At 35.9% G+C, this 21,694-nt stretch overlaps 2 protein-coding genes across 5 annotated transcripts in view; one reads left to right on the top strand and one right to left on the bottom strand.

Annotated features, from left to right (window-relative positions):
• Positions 1-801: 801 nt before the first annotated feature.
• LOC125240896 (dnaJ homolog subfamily C member 22) lies at positions 802-14,701 on the bottom strand. Its single transcript, XM_048149055.1, has 7 exons — positions 14,239-14,701; positions 13,861-14,008; positions 11,889-12,090; positions 10,253-10,396; positions 8,090-8,213; positions 1,959-2,075; positions 802-1,061 (listed from the first exon to the last, which is right to left on the bottom strand). Exons 1-7 carry the CDS (start codon positions 14,497-14,499, stop codon positions 969-971), a joined length of 1,089 nt encoding a protein of 362 aa, XP_048005012.1. The 5' UTR covers positions 14,500-14,701; the 3' UTR covers positions 802-968.
• Positions 14,702-14,899: 198 nt separating this feature from the next.
• The window catches only part of LOC125240895 (JNK-interacting protein 3), a 50,355-nt gene continuing 43,560 nt past the window's right edge, over positions 14,900-21,694 (top strand). For all 4 annotated transcript variants that reach the window (XM_048149052.1, XM_048149051.1, XM_048149053.1 and 1 more), the window contains exon 1: positions 14,900-15,767. In XM_048149052.1, the coding sequence (XP_048005009.1) occupies positions 15,438-15,767 (330 nt within the window). In that variant the 5' untranslated portion in view covers positions 14,900-15,437. The remainder of the gene's footprint in view (positions 15,768-21,694) is intronic.

A 21,694-nucleotide genomic window follows, 5' to 3' on the forward strand; every position in this document is an offset into this window, starting at 1 on the left:
TTCCAAGCATCATTGCGGCCTACTTGCTTACGTAATTGTTAAGGCCGATATTACGTGATATCCAAATCTTCAAGACGACATAGATTATTTAAAGATCAACCACATCGGAGGTAAAGGCAATAGCGTCAAGAAAACCAAACTTTGGATACTTTGAATGTCTCGTTTTGACAAGAACTTACAGTAAGGAAGTGACTCAATATAATTGATATAGCACCAAAAATCTTACGACAATGTGAGATGCGTAAAAATTGTTATTCATATGTTTATAAATTCTGTACTTCCAATTGAAACTCCAATGTGATTGACAATTTAACCCTTTACACGTCAAGCCTCTTTAAATTAAGTAGACTGCGTCCGTGATCTTGGCATATATTTTGGGGTCCACTTATCTACAGTAATATTGTATTAGAGGTGTTATACACTGTGTTTTATATGTTCCGTTTTCGAATAAATGTTACTGCATTGTTGCTTAAGCATAAGGATGATTTATCAAGTTATAAATATAGTTATAAAGACATGAGCAAATTAAGTCCTTATGGTAAGCTTACCGTTTTGCTCAACATATCGCTTTTTGATCTAAACGCGACCTTTTACTTGAATACGTCACATATCGTCACTACTTTAAAAAAATCTCGTATCTCACACTGCTACTCAAAATTAAAACGCAGTAAGTCTATATGCATTCCATACATACTTACCCCCATATTCATAAACGTTCTCTAAAGTTATCAAGCCGACAAAGTTCGTTTGTCCCTTTCTATCACACCTATACGTCGGAAAGGGACAAACGAACTTTATCGGCTTGATAACTTTAGTGAACGTTTATGAAGGAGGTTACTATATTTTTCTTTTCATTGACAAAAGATACAAGTTTTTTTTTTCAAAGTAGTGACGATGTCTTGGTTTGTAAAGACGCGAGTTTGAATGTGAGAAGCATGTCGTCGAGGGTTAAAGAGAACTAGCCACCCTTACTCTGAATTGTCCTTCTTGTTTCTCCTGTGTCGACGGTGCTTGCTGTTGGACAAGATCTCGTATGCTTGCTGGATCTCCATGAAGCGTTCCTGCGAGAAAAAGTTATTTAGTGGTAGTGCTCTACACTAGCCAGTTATTCTACGTAGACTACGTATATGAAACTTCAATAATGATAATATGCTATTAAATTATTTATTTCATAAGCCTTTTGAATAGCATAATAGGGACTTGATTGTAGTTAAAATAAAATATTTTATACCATGCACGAAATAAAGCATGCGATAATTATAAGAAAAATATGGACAGAAGTTATTTTTAAATCCAATATCTTTTTAATAAGTCAGGTAGAAATATAGAAAGTAACTGAGTTGACCGTGACGTCACTCAATTCGATTTCATATAAATTCCGTATTTGCAAGTCGTTCAAATTCGTTTTGACAGTTCTTAAAAAGAAGCTGATTTGACTAGGAGGCAAGTAGTCATTGTGAGTCACACAATTACAAACCTTGTTAGATTTTTATATGTATATTAAGACTAAATAAACTTTATTTTATAGATGTTTTACATGTTCCCTGTAGCTATTTGCTACTTGTTCTTTGAGCCATGTGGCGAAGCATAGTGATACTATATTTAATATACATTTAACACTCGACCTTCGTGCAATCGAATCCCAGTTTATTTATTTAACACTACTGTTGTAGATACCAATTTTGTTTCAGAACAGTAGTGTTGTAGATAGGTACCTATTTTGTTGGAGAAATAACTAATCTGGAATCGATTGTACGATGGTCTGATATTATACCGGGGATATTAGTTGGATACCATTATTTGGTAAGGTCTGTACAATAAACCAATCTGAATTCTAGTCCACTTTAGAACCCTGTCTTATTGACACCGTGCTTTATTTGCCATACAAGTCACTCCGACGTTTACTGTGAAAAGGTTGTTTAGTGGCCTAGGAGACTGTATTATCAAACGAGTGATACCTGCGCGGCCCGCCTCAGCGCTTGCTCCTTCACTTTATCAGGGTGGTGCTCGCGGGACAGGCGCCTCCACGTCGACGTGATTTCTTGCTGGCTCGCGTCGGGACCCAACCCAAGGACCTGCAATCAACAATCATTGTAGAATAACTTAACTGCGAAATAACCTATATAATTACACGATAACTTTACGTGGCGAGATGATAGGTATTTACCTATTAAATGAAATAAAAAAATAAAATATTTTATTGAGCAAATGTACCGTACAGCCAGATGTGTAGGTCCCTGACTTCTGAGCTAGGTAGAACCTGTGTTACAGAAGTCAGTGTCCGCTCCCAGATTTAGTTTTCATATAAATCTAATCTTACACTAATTTTGCTTAACAGCTAACTATTTTTTGCAATATATACAATTTACTTTGTATTAGTGATATAGTTTACATTTTACATTTATTCTTTATTCACTAAATTAATTTTAATTTTTAATTTTTTTAGGCTTGTTTTAAAATTGTAAAATTTAATGTTCTTCTATCTCTCTAATGTACCAGGTTATCATTGTTTATGATAATGTTTGCTTCTTGTTCCTAGGTAGTTCTCTAATATCAAGAGAAGTGTCGATTGTGCTTAGGTAGGTATAGCACAAGTATGAATAACCTAACCACAAAATTAAAATTTTGAAAAAACCCCTGACTGCGACATAGTAGTCCGATTTTCATGAAACATGGCTAAGAACACTCCCGACTAACTCAGCTTTCAGACAAAAAAAAACTAAATCTAAATCGGTTCATCCGGTCGGTAGCTACGAGGCCACAGACAGACAGACAGACAGACACGTCAAACTTATAACACCCCGTCGTTTTTGCGTCAGGGGTTATAAACCTAAACATAAACCTGCAGAGGAAGCCGTGGTTTAATAATTGCTAACTACAGAGCAGGTACTTTTGACTCACCGTATGACTCAATGATATGATGACTTAAGCAGTGTCCATACGAGTAGTCCATACCAAAGAAGATAGAGTATTATAGAGAGTTACTGTCGAAGTAAAATGTGTAATCAGTGTCATAGACTGCCATCTCTTGACACAGGCTTGAAACTTTTGAACCTCAGTTTTGACAATTTGGCCCATATTCTTAGCTTGATATGTTAATATTAGCGCCATCTAGCTGAGCGTACCCGAAAGGTGTAAGGTGTAAAGGTGTGCCATCTAGGCCACCGTACCTTTTTCTGTATGGTACTGAGGTACCTACGTTTTTTTCTTAGACTTTATCTGTCTATACGGACGACCGTCCGCGGATAATCTCAGTGACTGTAGCACTAGAACGCTGAAATTTGATGCCAATATGTATATCAATTACGCCGACAAAGTGCAAAAATAAAAAGTAGAAAAAAATGTTTTATTAGGGTAAACACGCAAAGTGGAGTGTTTTTTTTTTTTCATTTAACCCTAACGTGTGATATATTGTTGGATAGGTATTGAATAATTTTTAAGAAAAAAAACCGCCGCCTTTGGGGTTCTGGTGAAAGCTACTACTTGCGAATGTTGGATTAGTAGTAGGATTAAATGTGTAGGTATTTTTTAAACTGCTTTTAATGCTTTAATTATTTGATGGCAACAAAATCAATATACGTATACGGTTAAGGTTTGAGGAGTTTCCTCAATTCCTCATGAATCCGATTATAAGAAATCGAAGCTTGACAAAATTTGACTTGAAAAGTCAATATGCTTAACAAATATAACTAAATAAATGTTACTGTTCTGAACTTAAATGCATGCTGTTCTTATAAAAATACCAAAGTCACTATAAGTGTGCCGTTCAGATTTGAGGAGTTCGGCTCTGACCATCATCAGCAGTTCCACTGCACCAAATGTCACTATTCTGGACGTAAGTGCATGCTGTTCTTGTAAAAATACCAAAGTCACTATAAGCGTGCCGTTCAGATTTGAGGAGTTCCGTTCTGACCATCATCAGGAGTTCCACTGCACCAAATGTCACTGTTCTGGACGTAAGTGCATGCTGTTCTTATAAAAATACCAAAGTCACTATAAGCGTGCCGTTCAGATTTGAGGAGTTCCGTTCTGGCCATCATCAGCAGTTTCACTGCACCAAATGTCACTGTTCCGTACGTAAATGCATGCTGTTCCTTTAAAAACACAAAAATCGCCATATGTATGTCTTTCAGATTCGAGGAGTTCCCTCGATTTCTGCAGGATCCCATCATCAGAACTGGGTTCTGAGAAAAATGGGACCAATCTGTATGCATATACATTCAATCAAAAAAAAATGTCAAAATCGGTCCAGTAACGACGGAGACTGGGTGTCATACTTTCTAGCGGTGACATGATATCGTATGGAATCCAAAGCGACATCAAAAAAATGTACGGAAATTGTATTAAATTGTATAAAAATAAAAATAAAAAAGTACTACACGCATTTACAAGAAAACAATGATCAATATGTCACCGCCAGAGAGCATACTTTCTGGCGGGCGCTATCTATTTCACTATGTAACAGTCCAGTTTTCAGCTTTTTTATGAATCAGAAAAAATGTACGAGAATTGTACTAAGCTGTCCGATACTTAAAATAAAAATAACTACGCGTATTTACAAGAAAACAATGATTTATATGTCACCGCTAGGAAGCAAACTTTCTGGCGGGCGCTATCTATTTCACTGTGTAACAGTCCAGTTTTCAGCTTTTTTATGAATCAGAAAAAATGTACGAGAATTGTACTAAGCTGTCCGATACTTAAAAAAAAATAACTACGCGTATTTACAAGAAAACAATGATTTATATGTCACCGCTAGGAAGCAAACTTTCTGGCGGGCGCTATCTATTTCACTATGTAACAGCCCAGTTTTCAACTTTCTTGTAAATCAGAAAATATGTACGAGAATTGTTCTAAATTACATGACAATCTTAGAAAATGTTCATCACATATTTACAAGAAATTTCACCACGCCAACTGGTACGGTGAGCTACATAAGGTAGGTAAATATACCTGTATTCAATTTTGACCTGCATTCTTCCCAAGTAATAAGTTTCGATATGTATAGATATTTATAGACGAGACTGTAAAGGCCCATTTGAGTCTTCGAAAACAGATAGCAAAATTGCGTTTTATCCACAAGAGTGCAAAGTAATTTCATACAAATTTTAACTTGACGAAGATAATTATATATATAACCATTATGAAATAGGTCAATGGTGCCCCTGACATGCGTAGAAATAATTACAAGTTTGTTCTAATAAATTGTTATAGGTTACTGCTATGTTACTATGCAACAAAAACACACGCATGGTAGTGCGCAGGCCAAGTTCCAGCAACAGGCGGCGCACATGCCATGCACTATTTACACGAACCGTTTCGACCCACTTTTGACCCCCTGTAGCTCAGTTCCTATTCCATTCTCAAGACTCGCCAGCGCTACTACACACAGTCCTTCATTCCAGAATACTTCTAAATTTGAACTTGGCAGGTTAATTTAATTATTTGTATAAATAGATTCATTTAATCTTTTAAATAATTACGTACAGCATGAAAACCTGCCAAGGTCAAATTTAGAAGTATTCTGAAACGGAGAACTGTATGTGGTAATTTCTTGGGAATTTCATACATTCAGAACGCGCAAATGCATTGTCACTTCATAGTTCATCCGCCATTAAATTTCACAAACGTCATTTCGGTCACTTAAAAAAAGATAATTAATAAATAATAAGAAATAAAAACAAACAAGCCACCTTTCCAAGATCGTTATAAAGTATTCTATCAGGAAAACTTTACATACCCAATTAGCCGATATGAACTTGGCCCCCTTTTTAACAGGTATGTTTTTGGTGGGTAGCACGCCGCCCTTACACCTGTGAGTTTTACCGCTTACGTAAGCGACTTATGTAAAACTTTCAAATGGTGGTTTTTGTATATGCAGCTTACGGTAAGTTTTGACTTGGTACTTTCGTAAGCTGAAAACTTTTAAGTGAGATGAGTACGAGTTTGCTTACGGAAGCGACTCACAGTTTATCGAAATAAATTGATAAGTTTTGGCCTTACGAACAAGGCGGTCGTTTTTTTTTTTCATTTCAACTTTGCTTGCTTGGAACAATGTAGACTTTTAGTAAGTTGAAAACCACAAAACTTCCGTAAGCGAAACTTACGATAAGTTTTTCATAGGTGTAAATGGAACCATCAGTCGCTTACCAAAGATTTACGTAAGTAACTTACATGTGTAAAGGCGGCCTAAATGAAATCCATCAATTTATTTATAATTTATGATTCAAAATCATCATTTATACACAGGTAAATTCTATCAGCCAGCAGACATCAAGTTAAAATTTTGTATGAAATGACTTTGCACTCTTGTGGATAAAACGCAATTTTGCTATCTGTTTTCGAAGACTCAAATGGGCCTTTACAGTCTCGTCTATAAATATCTATACATATCGAAACATTACTTGGGAAGAATGCAGGTCAAAATTGAATACAGGTATATTTACCTACCTTATGTAGCTCACCGTACCAGTTGACGTGGTGAAATTTCTTGTAAATATGTGATGAACATTTTCTAAAATTGTCGTTTAATTTAGAACAACTCTCGTCCATATTTTCTGATTTACAAGAAAGTTGAAAACTGGACTGTTACACAGTGAAATAGATAGCGCCCGCCAGAAAGTATGCTTCCTAGCGATGACATATAAATCATTGTTTTCTTGTGAATACGCGTAGTTATTTTTTTTTAAGTATCGGACCGCTTAGTGCAATTCTCGTACATTTTTTCTAATTCATAAAAAAGCTGAAAACTGGACTGTTACACAGTGAAATAGATAGCGCCCGCCAGAAAGTTTGCTTCCTAGCGGTGACATATAAATCATTGTTTTCTTGTAAATACGCGTAGTTATTTTTATTTTAAGTATTGGACAGCTTCGTACAATTCTCGTACATTTTTCCTGATTCATAAAAAAGCTGAAAACTGGACTGTTACACATTGAAATAGATAGCGCCCGCCAGAAAGTCTGCTTCCTAGCGGTGACATATAAATCATTGTTTTCTTGTAAATATGCGTACTTATTTTTTTTTTAAGTATTGGACAGCTTAGTACAATTCTCGTACATTTTTTCTGATTCATAAAAAAGCTGAAAACTGGACTGTTACATAGTGAAATAGATAGCGCCCGCCAGAAAGTATGCTCTCTGGCGGTGACATATTGATCATTGTTTTCTTGTAAATGCGTGTAGTACTATTTTTTTTAATTAGCGTACAATTTAGTACAATTTTCGTACATTTTTTTGATGTAGCTTTGGATTCCATACGATACCATGTCACCGCTAGAAAGTATGACACATTAATTAATTTATTAAATTAATTAAATTAAATTAATTTATTATTATTATTTATATAAGAGGTAGACAAATAAATATAATCTACCCGCATGTAATTATTTACGACATCACATTAGAAACCTCAAAAATAACAGTACTTCTCCACTATTTAATGGATGTTATTATACATATAAACCTTCCTCTTGAATCACTCTATCTATTAAAAAAAAACCGCATCAAAATCCGTTGCGTAGTTTCAAATATTTAAGCATACAAAGGGACATAGGGACAGAGAAAGCGACTTTGTTTTATACTATGTAGTGATATCGCTATCCCTATCCCTTATCAAGATAACACTAAGTTCTCGCACTTTGTACACATATTTAAAGTCACATACAGGTCGAATGCGATTAATTAACATTATTTTTACCTTTTTTCCCAACGTTTCGGCCAGGTTGCACTGGCCGTGGTCGCGGAAGACTGACGTCCCAGCAAAATGTCACCGGAGATGTAAACAACACAAAACTACCCGATATTAATTTATATAAATGTTCGGGGTAGACAAATAAATATAATCTACCCGCATGTAATTATTTACGACATCACATTAGAAACCTCAAAAATAACAGTACTTCTCCACTATTTTATGGATGTTATTATACATATAAACCTTCCTCTTGAATCACTCTATCTATTAAAAAAAACCGCATCAAAATCCGTTGCGTAGTTTCAAAGATTTAAGCATACAAAGGGACATAGGGACATAGGGACAAAAAAAGTGACTTTGTTTTATACTATGTAGTGATATGTTATTAGTTTACCTTGTATGCATTCTGCTCGCCATGTGGATCGGACAGGTCGATGATCTGCTTCCAGACCTCGTACCAGCCGTGGTGCTGCGCGTATAGATACGTCTCGTAGAGGCACTGCTTCACATCCAGCCACCTGGAAAGAAAAACGTATGTATGTACAGTCAAGTGCAAAAATATGTATCGAAATATCGTCTCATAAATATTGGTACTACGCTCTTATTACACCGGACTAAGATGCTATGGGACATATTTTTGAGTAAGAGATGTGTACATCCATATTTTTATACTTGACTGTATATTGGGGAGCATCATACCAATATTATAAATGGGAAAGTGTGTGTGTTTGTTTGTTTGTCCGTCTTTAACGGCAAAAAGGAGCGACCTATTGACGTGATTTTTTAAGTGGAGATAGTTGAAGGGATGGAGAGTGACATAGGCTACTTTTTGTCTCTTTCTAACCCCCTACTCCCCTATAATGGGGGATAGAAATTTGTATGAACGTGTATTTTCGATTTTCTCATAAATAAACCACAGACCAGACGACTTACATATCGTTTAAGACTAGTTTGGCTTTAATGTCTTTAAATTAAAGGTAGACATAATGTAAGAGCACTTTTTAATGCGATATTGAACGATGGACTGAACGTTACTACCATCATGTGAGGCGCGCGCGTTGGCTGGCGTCTTTGGCGCTCATAGGATTAATGCTGACATTATGAAACACGTGTCTTATAATATTTATTTCATTCATCTTGAATATGGCAAATTAAAGTGGCACAGGCAATGCAGTACCCCGATATGCTAAAATAAACCACAAAAAAATAACTTGAATATATCAACCTGAGCTCTAGAATAAGTCCGATCCTAATTGACTATCTTACTTTGATTTAATCTAACACTGTTTTGACTTATAATTTTTGAAACCGAATCGCGAAACACTACGCAAACATACGTAAGTGTTACGTAAAATGTACATCTCTTATTCATTGACGCTACCTTGTATTAACAGCTGTTGGATCTCCCTCCCTCTTTTATTTAATAAATAATAATTCCTGGCGTACGGCCGCGTGCAGAAATGCGGGCTGTGATCATGCGGCCTTGTGCTGAGCTGACTACTTCTTAATCTTCTTACATTCTATAATGATTCCGGTAAAACCGACTCAGCGAATTTCGCATTACTGAACGCGGCTTTACACAAATCAGCGAAGAAAATGTGAAATAATACTCATATGCATACACAATGCTTAGGAATGTGTAGGTAAAATACATAGATTACCTGACCTACTTCTAGCCGAACGGTTGAATGAAAAAACAAAAACGAGAGTGTAGTTAATCGTTATTAGCAGTGTAAGTGAAAATTAAAGATATGACGCACGCAACGATAACGCATATACCGCACCATTTATTTTAGACGTTTTATTGAAACTAATAAAATGTTATGTATTTCTCAAATACAAAGTCGATAGTCATACAAACTCTCTAAGGTACATCGGGGCAAATCCCGATAGGAGGGCAAATGTAACTGATCCATTTTTTCCATGTTTTACAATGTTTGCATTATTAAATAAAGTGTCCACCGGTTATATACCTTACACTTTATTAGTATGTACTTAGTTTTATGTCACTGGTAAAAAGAGAGTACCTAAAACATAAAAAAATTGAATACAGACTTTTAGTGTACCATAACAAATGCAGATAATGCAATGTTAAACCAATTAACTATACTTATATCATTAATACATCCCAAGGAATTACTGATTCGTTTGTACTTAGGTACACTCAAAGTAGTCACTTATTAAAATCATGCATGCATGGACATGGATTTGAAAGTAACTTAATGGACAGTTCAAACCCGATAGAACGTGTTGCAGGCTTGGGCCTAAGATTGTATCAATAGTAGAATACTAAGAAATAACGAGAGCATTGCTCTCGACTGGAAACCACAGAATGCAAGCCGTAGCCCCGGGCGCCCTGTCCACTCATGGAAGCGGTCCGTCGAAAATGAGCTACGAGCGGCTGGGTTGAGCTGGAGCGAGGCCACAAGGGTCGCTGAAGATAGGAAGGCGTGGCGCGAGCTTGTGAAGGCCCTTTGCACCTCTGGGGTGCCTTAGGACTACAACAACAGTAGAATACTAGTATAACCGGTGTGCTCAACGCATCCACAAAACTCACCAAGGGCTAGTGAAGAAGTGGTGTATCGCCTCGTATATGGGAACCTCATCGCCTTCGCTGTCTGTGATCGTGCCGTGGAAGTAAAGGTAGCTAGCCCACAGGGACAGGAACAGGGTCGCGCATAGACCCAAGATGGCGATTCGTCTGAAAAAGGATTAGACATGCAGTAAAAACAAAATACACAGAGGCTATCCCATTTATTTTTTCAAACTACTTATGACAGTTCGGTTCGGATATCATTAGGATTCCGTACTTCAAATTGGAAAAATGGAACCCTTATTTTTAATATAAAAAATGTCATGCACAAGTGAATGCTATAAGATAGAAAATGTACATCTTCCTTCAAGGCAAAAAGTGTGCTGTTTACAAATTTGTTTATTAATTAAAATTTTACGAAACATAGGTACTAAGGTATATTTATAAATATACTCTGTCAAACAAGTCTGTCAGTAAATAAGAACAAAGAAAACTATAGGTAGGTATTCTTTTCTATAGCAACCTAAAGAAAAGGATGCATATAGTTTTCCTTCTTCTTATTTACTGACAGACTTGTTTGTTTGACAAAGTATAGCTAAATAATGTCCAACTACCTGACTGTTTACTGTTTGAAACTGGAAGAAATTAAAACATTAAAATAATGTACCTACTATCTGGACGGTCGATCTATGGGCAAAATTCAAAAATATGGTTGCTACTCAAATATGCTGTAGTAATAGAAAATCAGGTAAAAAAAATTGAATTGTGAAGCATAAAGGAGTCAAGTGCAAAAATACGTATCGATTTTATCCGCTCAAAAATATGTACCGAGACCTTATTCCGCCGACATAAAGTGCTATGGGACATATTTTTGATAAGTTGTACGCACCCATATTTTTACACGACTGAACAAGCTATTAAAGAAATAATTTACGCTTGCATATCATATTTGTATGCTGTGTAAATTCATTCCCTTGCCTTATCTTTATGACATAAAAAGTAGCACCTAAGCACACAATATGAACTTGTTTATTATTCTTACGAAACATTACAAGTAGTTATAGCAGTGCTATATTAATGTAAGGTACAACGGGGCAAATCTCGACTGGGGGGCCATTGTAACTGATCCATTTTTCCATCATTACATCATTATGTTGGATACTACATGTATCACTGAACACGCCTACCATATATAGCCGGTGGACTCTCTATTCAATAATGCGAACATTGTAAAACATGGAAAAAATGAATCAGTTACATTTGCCCACAGTTGGGATTTGCCTCGCTGTACCTTACTCAATTTATTCTGTTAAATATTTTCTCATCTTTACTCTATTAACATTGCCCCTGTGATATCACAGGAGCCCAATAGCATCCAATATCTACTAGACTAAACATATGTATTAATTAGAAACGGAAGCGCAATTGGTGAAAAATATGTCGAAGTTATAATATAACCATATACTCAAAAGTTGAATCAAATTGTCTCACCGGAAGATCAGCGCTGACCGTATGGTTAGCATTACGCCATTTCGTGGTAAACGACTATTTTATATTGTGTTATAGTAATTAAAGGTTTTGTATTGTATTACTTGTAATGTTTATCACGAATAAATGCATTGTATTCTATTGTATTTTATTGAATCCTTAACATGCTTACTTCACCCAATGCCTTCTGACCGGAGTCCTGCGCCACTCCTTCGAGAAAGAGTCAAACGCAAGACACGCAGCAAGCACCATGAGTGTGAACCACACCGTCTCATCGTACACGTAGTAACGCAGCGGATACGCCGCGTACGCTGCCAGCAGTGGCCACTTCAGCGTGCCACGTTCGCGACCGATGTTACCCACCGTCCATACACCTGTGTAAACATACTCAATAAGCAACTTTAGGGAAAGATTTACTCAAGTAGACTTAAAACATATTCCAATTTAACCTTTCTTATAATACTATTACAGCTTTTATCAGTACATCTGGTATTTCGAGATGACATTGGCCTTGAAATTAACCTGGTAACAAATTAATTGGTTAAAGAGACTAAATTGACATGATATATGTAGCTTCAGGAAAACAAAAAGTAAAAAGTAACAAATTAAGGGCTAGGTACTTCAATAGTAATTTTTAAATCTATTAAGTTAACATTTGGTATGGCTTGGCAGGATCAGCAAGAGCTTCAAATGAATCTAATTTGTAATAAATATGAAATACTAGAAAAGTGAAGAGCATAGACCAATTAATTTGCATGACTGAAAATAGAGAGACCTATACGGACATAAAAAAAATTAATGGAATTTGTGTAATAATTTAAATATTTACAGACATCATGATCAAACACCGGTTTCGCGGGGGCAAAAATGTACCAGTGCTAGTGATTCATTTTAAATATCGACTTAGTTTATCGACATCCATAAAAATAAATTTTTAACCATCATTATCATAACTAAACTAATGGCTAAGTTTGAATACATTTAACTATGTGCAAAGCTCTTTCATTTATACTTATCGCAACTATAAACAACCGATATCTGACATTGACTGTGTCGAGTCACTTTTGACAACCATTGAATTGTTGAATAATTCATCTAGTACCTACAACAATATTATTTTGCATTCCGATCAATTAAATCTACCTTTTTGTTTCTTAAGGCGGCTAAAAATGCCACGCAAGAAAAAAGATCATTCATCTTCCTGGAAACCTGACCATTCAGATATAGATGATAAAGGTACGACTTACTTTTGCAAGAAATGTCAAAAATTCATGTCACGAAAATGTGGAAAATGTGGAAAAAATTTTGATTGTATATTATGAAAATTATATTAAATATTAAAGAAAGTTAATTCCTCAAAAAGTTTATTTTTGTGTATGTAGTTTTCTTCTTCATTCAAATTCTTGAAATTACACAACGGTTGTACGACATTTTTATCGATATCAAATAATAAAATTAGTTTAATGTGTCCTCGCACTATTAAACGTCAGTACAGATTTGCCCCCGCGAAACCGGTGTATGATCATGATTCAGCTTTCCAGTATGAAATTGGCAATCATAAAAATATCAGGATACAGTAAATTATGTGTCGAACAAAAACTTTAAAATGTCAATGTGTAAGGCTGGATACTAAAATTAAATTGACATACAGCACAGAGCCTAGTACATTAACTGTAGTTTTTTTTATAAATATTAGGGACCTTACATAGATCAAGCCCATTGATGTATCATTAGCCCCAAACTAAGCAAAGCTTGTACTATGGGTGCTAAGCGATGATATACATGCTTAAATAGATAAATACATAGAAAACATCCATGACTCAGGAACAAATGCCCGCCCTTACTGGGATTCAAACCCAGGACCGCAGCTTAGCAGGGAGAGTCACAACCGACTGAGCCAGACCGGTTGTCTAGTTATTATATATGTAATAAGTGCCAGTAGCAGTAATTTTGGTTGATGTTTGTTTGCTGCACAAGGTAATGTCCTCATTGCTTTTTCTTGCTTTCTTTCTTTCTTTCATAATGGCCCTGCTCACTTTGTGAGGACCAGTCTCATGAAGAATAATTATTCATCTAACATGTATGTTCTGTAGCAATAGTAATATTAGTATTTATATAATTACACCTAAAATTGAATGACTTACCTATACTAGCAGCCAGAGGAACGAGAATATTGAGGTATCTGAGATTGATCCCATAAAACTCATCGGGCGGCACGGCATGCATCATGACCTGGCCCCAGGAGTAGCCCACCATCAGCATTCCCGTGAAGCGATTCATGGAGAATGGTGGCTGAGGAACAATACAAAATATTTACAAGCTTTCTATCATTATATTATGAGATTTCTGAATTAAAAACTGTTCCATGAACTTAGTTTTACTAACAGTCCCAAAATACTAACCATCCACAAACACATGAAAGATATCAAAAACCTACTTATCTAAAAACAATTAGAGAGTGTAGGTGTAAAAAAGTAGGTTACAGCTTAATATTTAACATAACAACAGTGCAATAACCTCACCTTCTTGTTCCTGACCATCCTGCCGACCAGCTCTTCCATGTACTTCGGGTCTTCGTTAGCATCTCGCACGTAGCGAGGGATCCTGAAGATCTCACCCAGCCAGCCCACTCCGAAGCCGCCCAGCGTAGACCACCACACGAACGCATGGCGGTCCCGGCGCAGGTAGAAATGGTGCACCCCGAATATACCACCGAACAGCCAGAGCATGTACGCCACGAGTACACTCTTTTTACCAGGAATACTGTCCCCTTTTACTGCCATTTTTGCGAAAACTGTGTCGAGCAGTATCAATTACACTATTGTTACTGAACCGTGAAAAATCAGTTATAAATTTAATATAGGTTTAAAATGTGAGCATTACTCGTGTGTAATTACAGCGTGTTCTGAATGGGTTTTATTCTTTGAAAGGAATTTTAAGCAGTTTCAAAAGTTTGACGCGATATAATTTGATGACATGACGTGTGACATTGGTCATCATTGGTGACATTATAAAAGTTTAGTGTTGCCATCCTTAGACACTAGGCTATCCATACTATAGCAGGAAAACACAGGACAAGTAAACAAAAGGCATTTATTGTAGTTTATCTAGTAAAAATTAATTGAGAATAAGTAAATAAAGTCAATGTTTTCATCAACAGATCATTTATAGGTCTAGGTTTTAAAGTACTTTGTTGCAAACATATTGTTTCCGTCTTATTCATTTCCTATTAAAAGGTTTCAAATTTGCAATGTAAGTAGATGGAAACACGTATCATAGAATAAAAACAATTATTTCAAATATACTTTCATAATTTAAATACTGAAAGCTCAGTTCTATATGTTTTTTTAGACTAAAAAATAAATAGAAGATAAAAATTCTAAATGCAGATCACACCCGGAAGTTAACAACGACAACGTCAATCGTTAAAGAAACTTTTTTTTTCATGTAGCGAAAATACGTCAGTCAAACAAATGGTGTGAACGTAAAATCTATCCTTTCCATCTTTCCTGCTACATATTTACACAGTACCATACGGCCACATCCCGTGTGACCACAGAAATGCCTTATACAATAATTTACTGAAGTCTCCATCGATCGCGTCATCGGGACGTCTTGTACACAAATCAACTTGTCTAACATGTTTTCGCGTAAAATTCATTGAACGTCCTTGTGAGGGGTAAACGTAATTTGTCTCGGAGTGACCTGGGGCGTCGTCATCATGAATTTCGAAGATAGTGCGAGTAGTGGCTATGTCACGGCGGAGACGATATACGGGACACATGAAGATTCACACGTCGTGATGTCGGAGAAGGTCCAGACCCTGGCCGGAAGCATATACCAGGAGTTCGAGCGCATGATAGCGAGATACGATGAGGACGTGGTGAAGACACTGATGCCTCTGCTGGTGAACGTGCTGGAGTGCCTGGACTCGGCATACCAGACGAACCAGGAGCACGAGGTGGAGCTGGAGCTGCTGCGAGAAGACAATGAGCAGCTGGTGACGCAGTACGAGCGCGAGAAGGCGGCCAGGAAGCACTCCGAGCAGAAGGTAAGCAACAATAGCTCTGCATAAAACCTTGGGTGCATTTGTGCATTCCTTTGTTACAATCCACAAGGCTAGCTATCAAAATAAAGTTATTGTTAGTGTGCTACGCATCTTTAAGTTTATCTGTTGTTTATGTTTTGAGTTGTTTCAAAATTGTGCTTCAAATGATATGTGCAATCCATTTTGTTATCTGAGCAGAAAGGTAAATGCACTCTCCAGTGCACAAACTAGAATTGAATATGATTGATTAATAATATTTGTGATTTAAGTTGCTTTTGTCCTTTTGCTGTGCATATTTATGCATTTGGCATATGACCTAGTTATGATTTATGTTTTTGTTTACACTGTGTGAACATTGCCTATGACATAATCGAGATCTAATTGGTATATGATGTATGCATCCTACAATTTAGTAAATTATGTAGTTATACTCTTGCATGCAATTTTTTACTAGTAATTAATGAATGCTCAGCAGCATATGGAAGCCTAGTTATTGTTGGAGTTAAAGTAAAATCAGAGCTATATTGTGTGTTTAAAATATTGTCATATAAAGAGTGATGAAGAATTGTGTTACAGTGTTTACAAATATGAAACAGCATTCAAAAATTAAATACACATAAATAATTGAAGTGGAGCCATGTAAGTAACATAATACAATACACATTATACAACCTGTTTTTATTGAATTCTGTTAACTTTAAGGGAAGGTTCTTTAGATCAAATACAATTAATGTCTCTGATTAACATAACGACATGTCGAATTTAACGGAAAACAAAAAAAAACACAGTGTACATGTTTCCTCATAACAATACTTCCACAAAATTTATCTTCGGTTTGTGTGATAGTTCTCACTCTTGAAATAAAAGTTGTTAAGTAGATAATATCACATAAAATTGAATATATATGTAATATGATTTCCATTATTTTATGTCATCATGCTAATTGTGTGGTTTATTTTGACAAGGCAACAAGTCCAAAATTTCGACAATCCTTCCAACATTATTGTGGTAAAAGGAAAAATAAAGGAAGTAACTATTTCTAGAAAATGAAAGAAGTCAAGATCTTTTGAATGCTTTATGTTATGAACACAGCAAGAAAGACGAAGCCATGACAAGTTAACAACATGTATATACATTTACAAAGTTATGGACAATGTGAACACAGACAGATGTTGAAAATTCCAAGTTATAATGATAGTCCTAGCTGAATTGAACATGACCAATTGATGTATAGCCCACCAATTTGAATTGAACGTAGAGAGGGGTATCTAAAACCTTTTCTTATTGACACAGTGGGTTATTTGTCATAGAATCCTCTTATAAACAACTTCTCTGCTTTGCCTAAAGGTTGACTGGTAGAGAATGCCTTATGGCATCAAGTTTGCCTATTGTACATCGTGTTTCTTTGTTCAATAAAGATAAAATAAATAAATATATTAATTAATTAATTGTGAAAAGGTTCTAGTGGCCTAGGATTGAAATTGGTTGAATGTACGTATAGTACCTGTATAGACTTTTCTAATTGGATAATCAATAACCTACTCAGTTGCAAATGATATGTGTGGAATGACAATGCATATTTTCTATATATTACTTGTCTTTTATTGCACGGATTAGTCTTTCCCATCACGGAACAATGGTGTTCCGGACCTTTGTGAGACGTGCGCAGGGCCGAAGCCAATGGGTAGAGGCCCTTTTTTGACACTTTAATGAAATGTAAGGGGTACACCGAGCGGATGTTGTCCTTGCCCGTATCATGGAACACATGCAAGGCAGCATCCACCAGAGTGTAAGGACTATTTGACAATTAATGGAATCTAAAATGAACTAGGCTATTGGATGAAAGTGATAGACTAAATACTGGGCTATGGGATAACAAACCGAACGCCTGCCTAATAAAACGGATTAGTTATTATTAATGATGTATGCATGTAGTATAAATGTTGCCCTGAGGATTGTCAGCAATCGCGTGTGGTGGTGATGGTGTTTTGATTTGTATTTTCTTTGATTTTGACTGCCAGATATCAACTTGAGCCAACCAGAGTAACCAAATGTAAAGAGCCAAATATAATGTTGAGGGTTATTTTGTCTTTGGTTATTTGGTTCAATTTGTTAAGAAAATATAAACTTTTAATGATAAAATGCTGTTATTTTGGTGTTGGAACATGCATCTGTTACCAACATGTTTAAAGTGTGTGTTCCATACTTGTGAGCACTTAACCCTCTTCAGTATATTAGATGGTGACTGTACATACTTGAGACATGAATATTATTCTAATTGGAAATAAATATCGTCACTACTTTTAAAAAAACTTGGGATGCATATAGACTTACTGCGTTTTAACTTTGAGGAACAGCGTGAGATACGAGATTTTTTAAAAGTAGTGACGTTATTGAGTAGGTAAAAATAGAACAGTGTCAGCTTGACCCCCAATCTATTGCATAATTGAAAGTTTTTTTTATACCACGTCGGTGGCAAACAGGTATACGGCCCGCCTGATGGAAAGCGGTCACCGTAACCTATGGACGCCTAAGTTTGCCACATACTGACTTAAGGAAACAAATCCTTAGGCAACGCCTCTTCAACTAGTATTTATGGCTGAGTACATAGTACATAAACATCTCAAATTAAAGTTAATTTACGATGTATTCAATCAGTTAAAATTAACTGCTTTTAACCACATATAAATTCAGCTAAGAATATAGTAATACTGTTTTATGTACAGTCAACCAATTGGAACCCTATGTCACTCTACAACCATGTCCAAATTACAGGCAGTAAGAGATTTCTTACAATCTGATTTATAATGTCACTGTGACATAGTTCTACAGTGGCCTAGGGTTCCCATTGCATGTCTGTCCTTGGTACAAAAAAATCTTAATAGTTTTTAATAACTACACAATCTGGATAGTTGTGTATTGGTATTTAATAAGTAACTAAGTATTGATATTAATACCACTTGTTATTTATTTATTTATTTACAAATGGCGGATTTAATGGCAAAAGCATCATCTACCAGTGAACTACGAGTATAAGGGTCAAACTGAATCATTTTTCATGATTTTATTCACTTAAGCGGCAACCCACACTCGGGCGACGCACGTCGTAAGACGTCGTAGTGTTGAGTTGACTTAAAAACGCTCATTGCTTAATTTACATAAATTTACTTAAAAAAAGCTGGATCCAAATTTTAATTGATCATTTCCAACCCACTCAACTTGTGAAACTGGTTCTTTTTCCCTTTGAAGTTTTTCCACAAATGTCATTACATATTTCACAACTGTACAGTCAAGGTATTAAATATAGACGACCGGTCTGGCCTAGCGCTTAGTGACCTTGCTTGCTAAGCCGCGGTCCCGGGTTCGAATCCCGGTAAGGGCATTTATTCGTGTGATGAGCACAAATATTTGTTCCTGTCATGGATGTTTTCCATGTATGTACTATCTTTTGCCCGCGGCTTCGAGACAAAAAGTAGCTTATGTCACTCGGGTCACTCTCCATCCCTTCAACTATTTCCACTTAAAAAATTACGACAATTCGTCGCTCCGTTTTACCGTGAAGGATGGACAAACAAACAGACACACACACTTTCCCATTTATAATATTAGTATGGAAGTATGGAGGCATTTGTCTATATAAGTAAGTATCATCGCCTAGCACCCATAGTAAAGGCTTTGCTTAGTTTGGGGCTAGGTTGATCGGTGTAAGGTGTCGCCCAATATTTATATTTTATATAGATGCTACCAAAATGTCAAAATGATGTATACGTGGTACATAGTAGTTCAATGTACGTGGATACATATTTTTGGCACTGTAACCGCATCTATATTTAATACTATGACTGAATACGTTTTGCATTTCAAACGCACATTCTCCTTGTGCAATAGTACTTATGCAATATTGATCTCCAGTAGTCCAATTAGATTAGAGCATCAGATACATCAAAACGGCTTGAAACTACTTTGATTTTATACTTTGTTATGATGGTAACATGATTGAAATCAGTAGGCGTGGTCATGGTCTTTATTAAAGATCATAAGATTATACATAACCAGTGTTATATATCCTATAATACACACGGAGTGTACAGTCATCGGCATAACGAAGTGATGATTTCTGTACCTTGTCGCTTTTAATCGTTGACGATTTCGTATGACATTTCAAACAAGACGTTAATATGACAAGGTACAGTCAACCAATTGGAACCCTAGGCCACTGTAGAACTATGTCATAGTGACGTTATAAATCAGATTGTAAGAAATCTCTTACTGCTTGTAATTTTGACATGGTTGTAGAGTGGCCTAGGGTTCCAATTGGTTGACTGTATATAAATCATCACTTATTTTTGCCGGTGACTGTACAGTCCGAGTATTAAAATACACATGCGAACAAAATGCCAAAAATATGTATAGGTACACAACTTTATTGCTTTTGTGATAGTACTCTTTATTATAATGTGACTGTACAGTGAAGAAATTCGTACGAAATGGTTGTGACTTGTGTTGCTTGATGCGTATGATGATTTTGGCGGTGTTTTATTATGTAGGTGGTACACATACATAGTAGTGAGAAAAATATTAAATCTTTTTTATTTTTCTATGAGTCTGCATATCATACAGAAAAGCAGGATACAATTTTTTAAATGTTTTTAATAGCGATCGGCCCTCAGCTATTTCTAATACAAAAATTTAAATTATACTTGTGTTAGCTCAATGACATATGCAAATTCAAAACATAATTATCATGCATCGGTATCAGTGGCGAGGCCTTCATATAACTCGATTGCCATATAAGTTATTTTCACGTTTACTGTGAAAAAGTTCCACAGTGGATTCAAATTGGTGGTTGACTGTACTTTGAGCGAGTTAGTAAAGAATAGTATCAGCTATAGGACGTCAGAATTAACCTAGAATCCGCGACATTTCGGACGCCCTAACCGGAGGATGAAAGTCCAATTAATCCAAAAGACATTGTACAAGCTTTTATTTAACTTGCCTTGTTAGTATGTTAGTTTGGGTCAAAACATAGAAGCTAAATTTGACCCACTTCCTGGTTTCTGATTGATCTGAAATTTTGCACACATATGTGAATCACGTGACAATGCAATATTATGATGTCATGGAGCTGATCTGATGATGGAGCAGAAAGGTGGTCATAGGAACTGTATTATGAAACGTCGTATCCCCATCGAATAAGGGGTTTTTAGAAACGCCTCGGAAAGCAGCAGATGACTGTTGAAAGAAAGGTACATTTGGCGATAAAAGTTTATTCCAAAAATGAAATTTTTGCAAAAAAACTTATTTTCAAAACTTGATTGTTTTATGACTATTTTATTTTAAAAATTGTTTTTTATTTGCACCTAATCGCTCTAGCATATTCAATGGCCTGATCGTTTCAATGTTCATCTATTCTTAATTAAATTTTCTAGTTGCATATACCCATACGTAACAAGGTCATTCTAGATACGAAGTAGCGAAATTATACAGATATATTTCGGTATTATATTAATGTATATCCAATGCCAACACGGGTAACTGATTAAGGTGATTAATGTATGGGCCACTTATCGCATGAAGACGTATCTACCTTTATGTGGTTTTACAAATGGACTTTATGTTTAGTGTAATACAGCTGAATTTATATTATTTTAAATATCTGGGCGACCGAGCTTCGCTCGGTTCTATTTTAATATATCACGTCTTTAGATAAAAAAAAAAACTCTTATAAATACAAAAACAAAAAAAAAGACAAAAAACAAAAACTTAATTTCTGGCCGGGATTCGAAACCCTGACACCTACGATCTATCTGCGTACATTAGACCGACCTCGTGCGACTGAACTACGCGGAATCGATGCGCGCGCGGCGAAATTAAGGACCATATTTTACGTTTACAAATGCGAAAGAAAAACTCATGAAAACTCGAAAATT

The sequence above is a fragment of the Leguminivora glycinivorella genome, chromosome Z (genome assembly GCF_023078275.1).
Source record: "Leguminivora glycinivorella isolate SPB_JAAS2020 chromosome Z, LegGlyc_1.1, whole genome shotgun sequence".
Classification (NCBI taxonomy): Eukaryota; Metazoa; Arthropoda; class Insecta; order Lepidoptera; family Tortricidae; genus Leguminivora; species Leguminivora glycinivorella.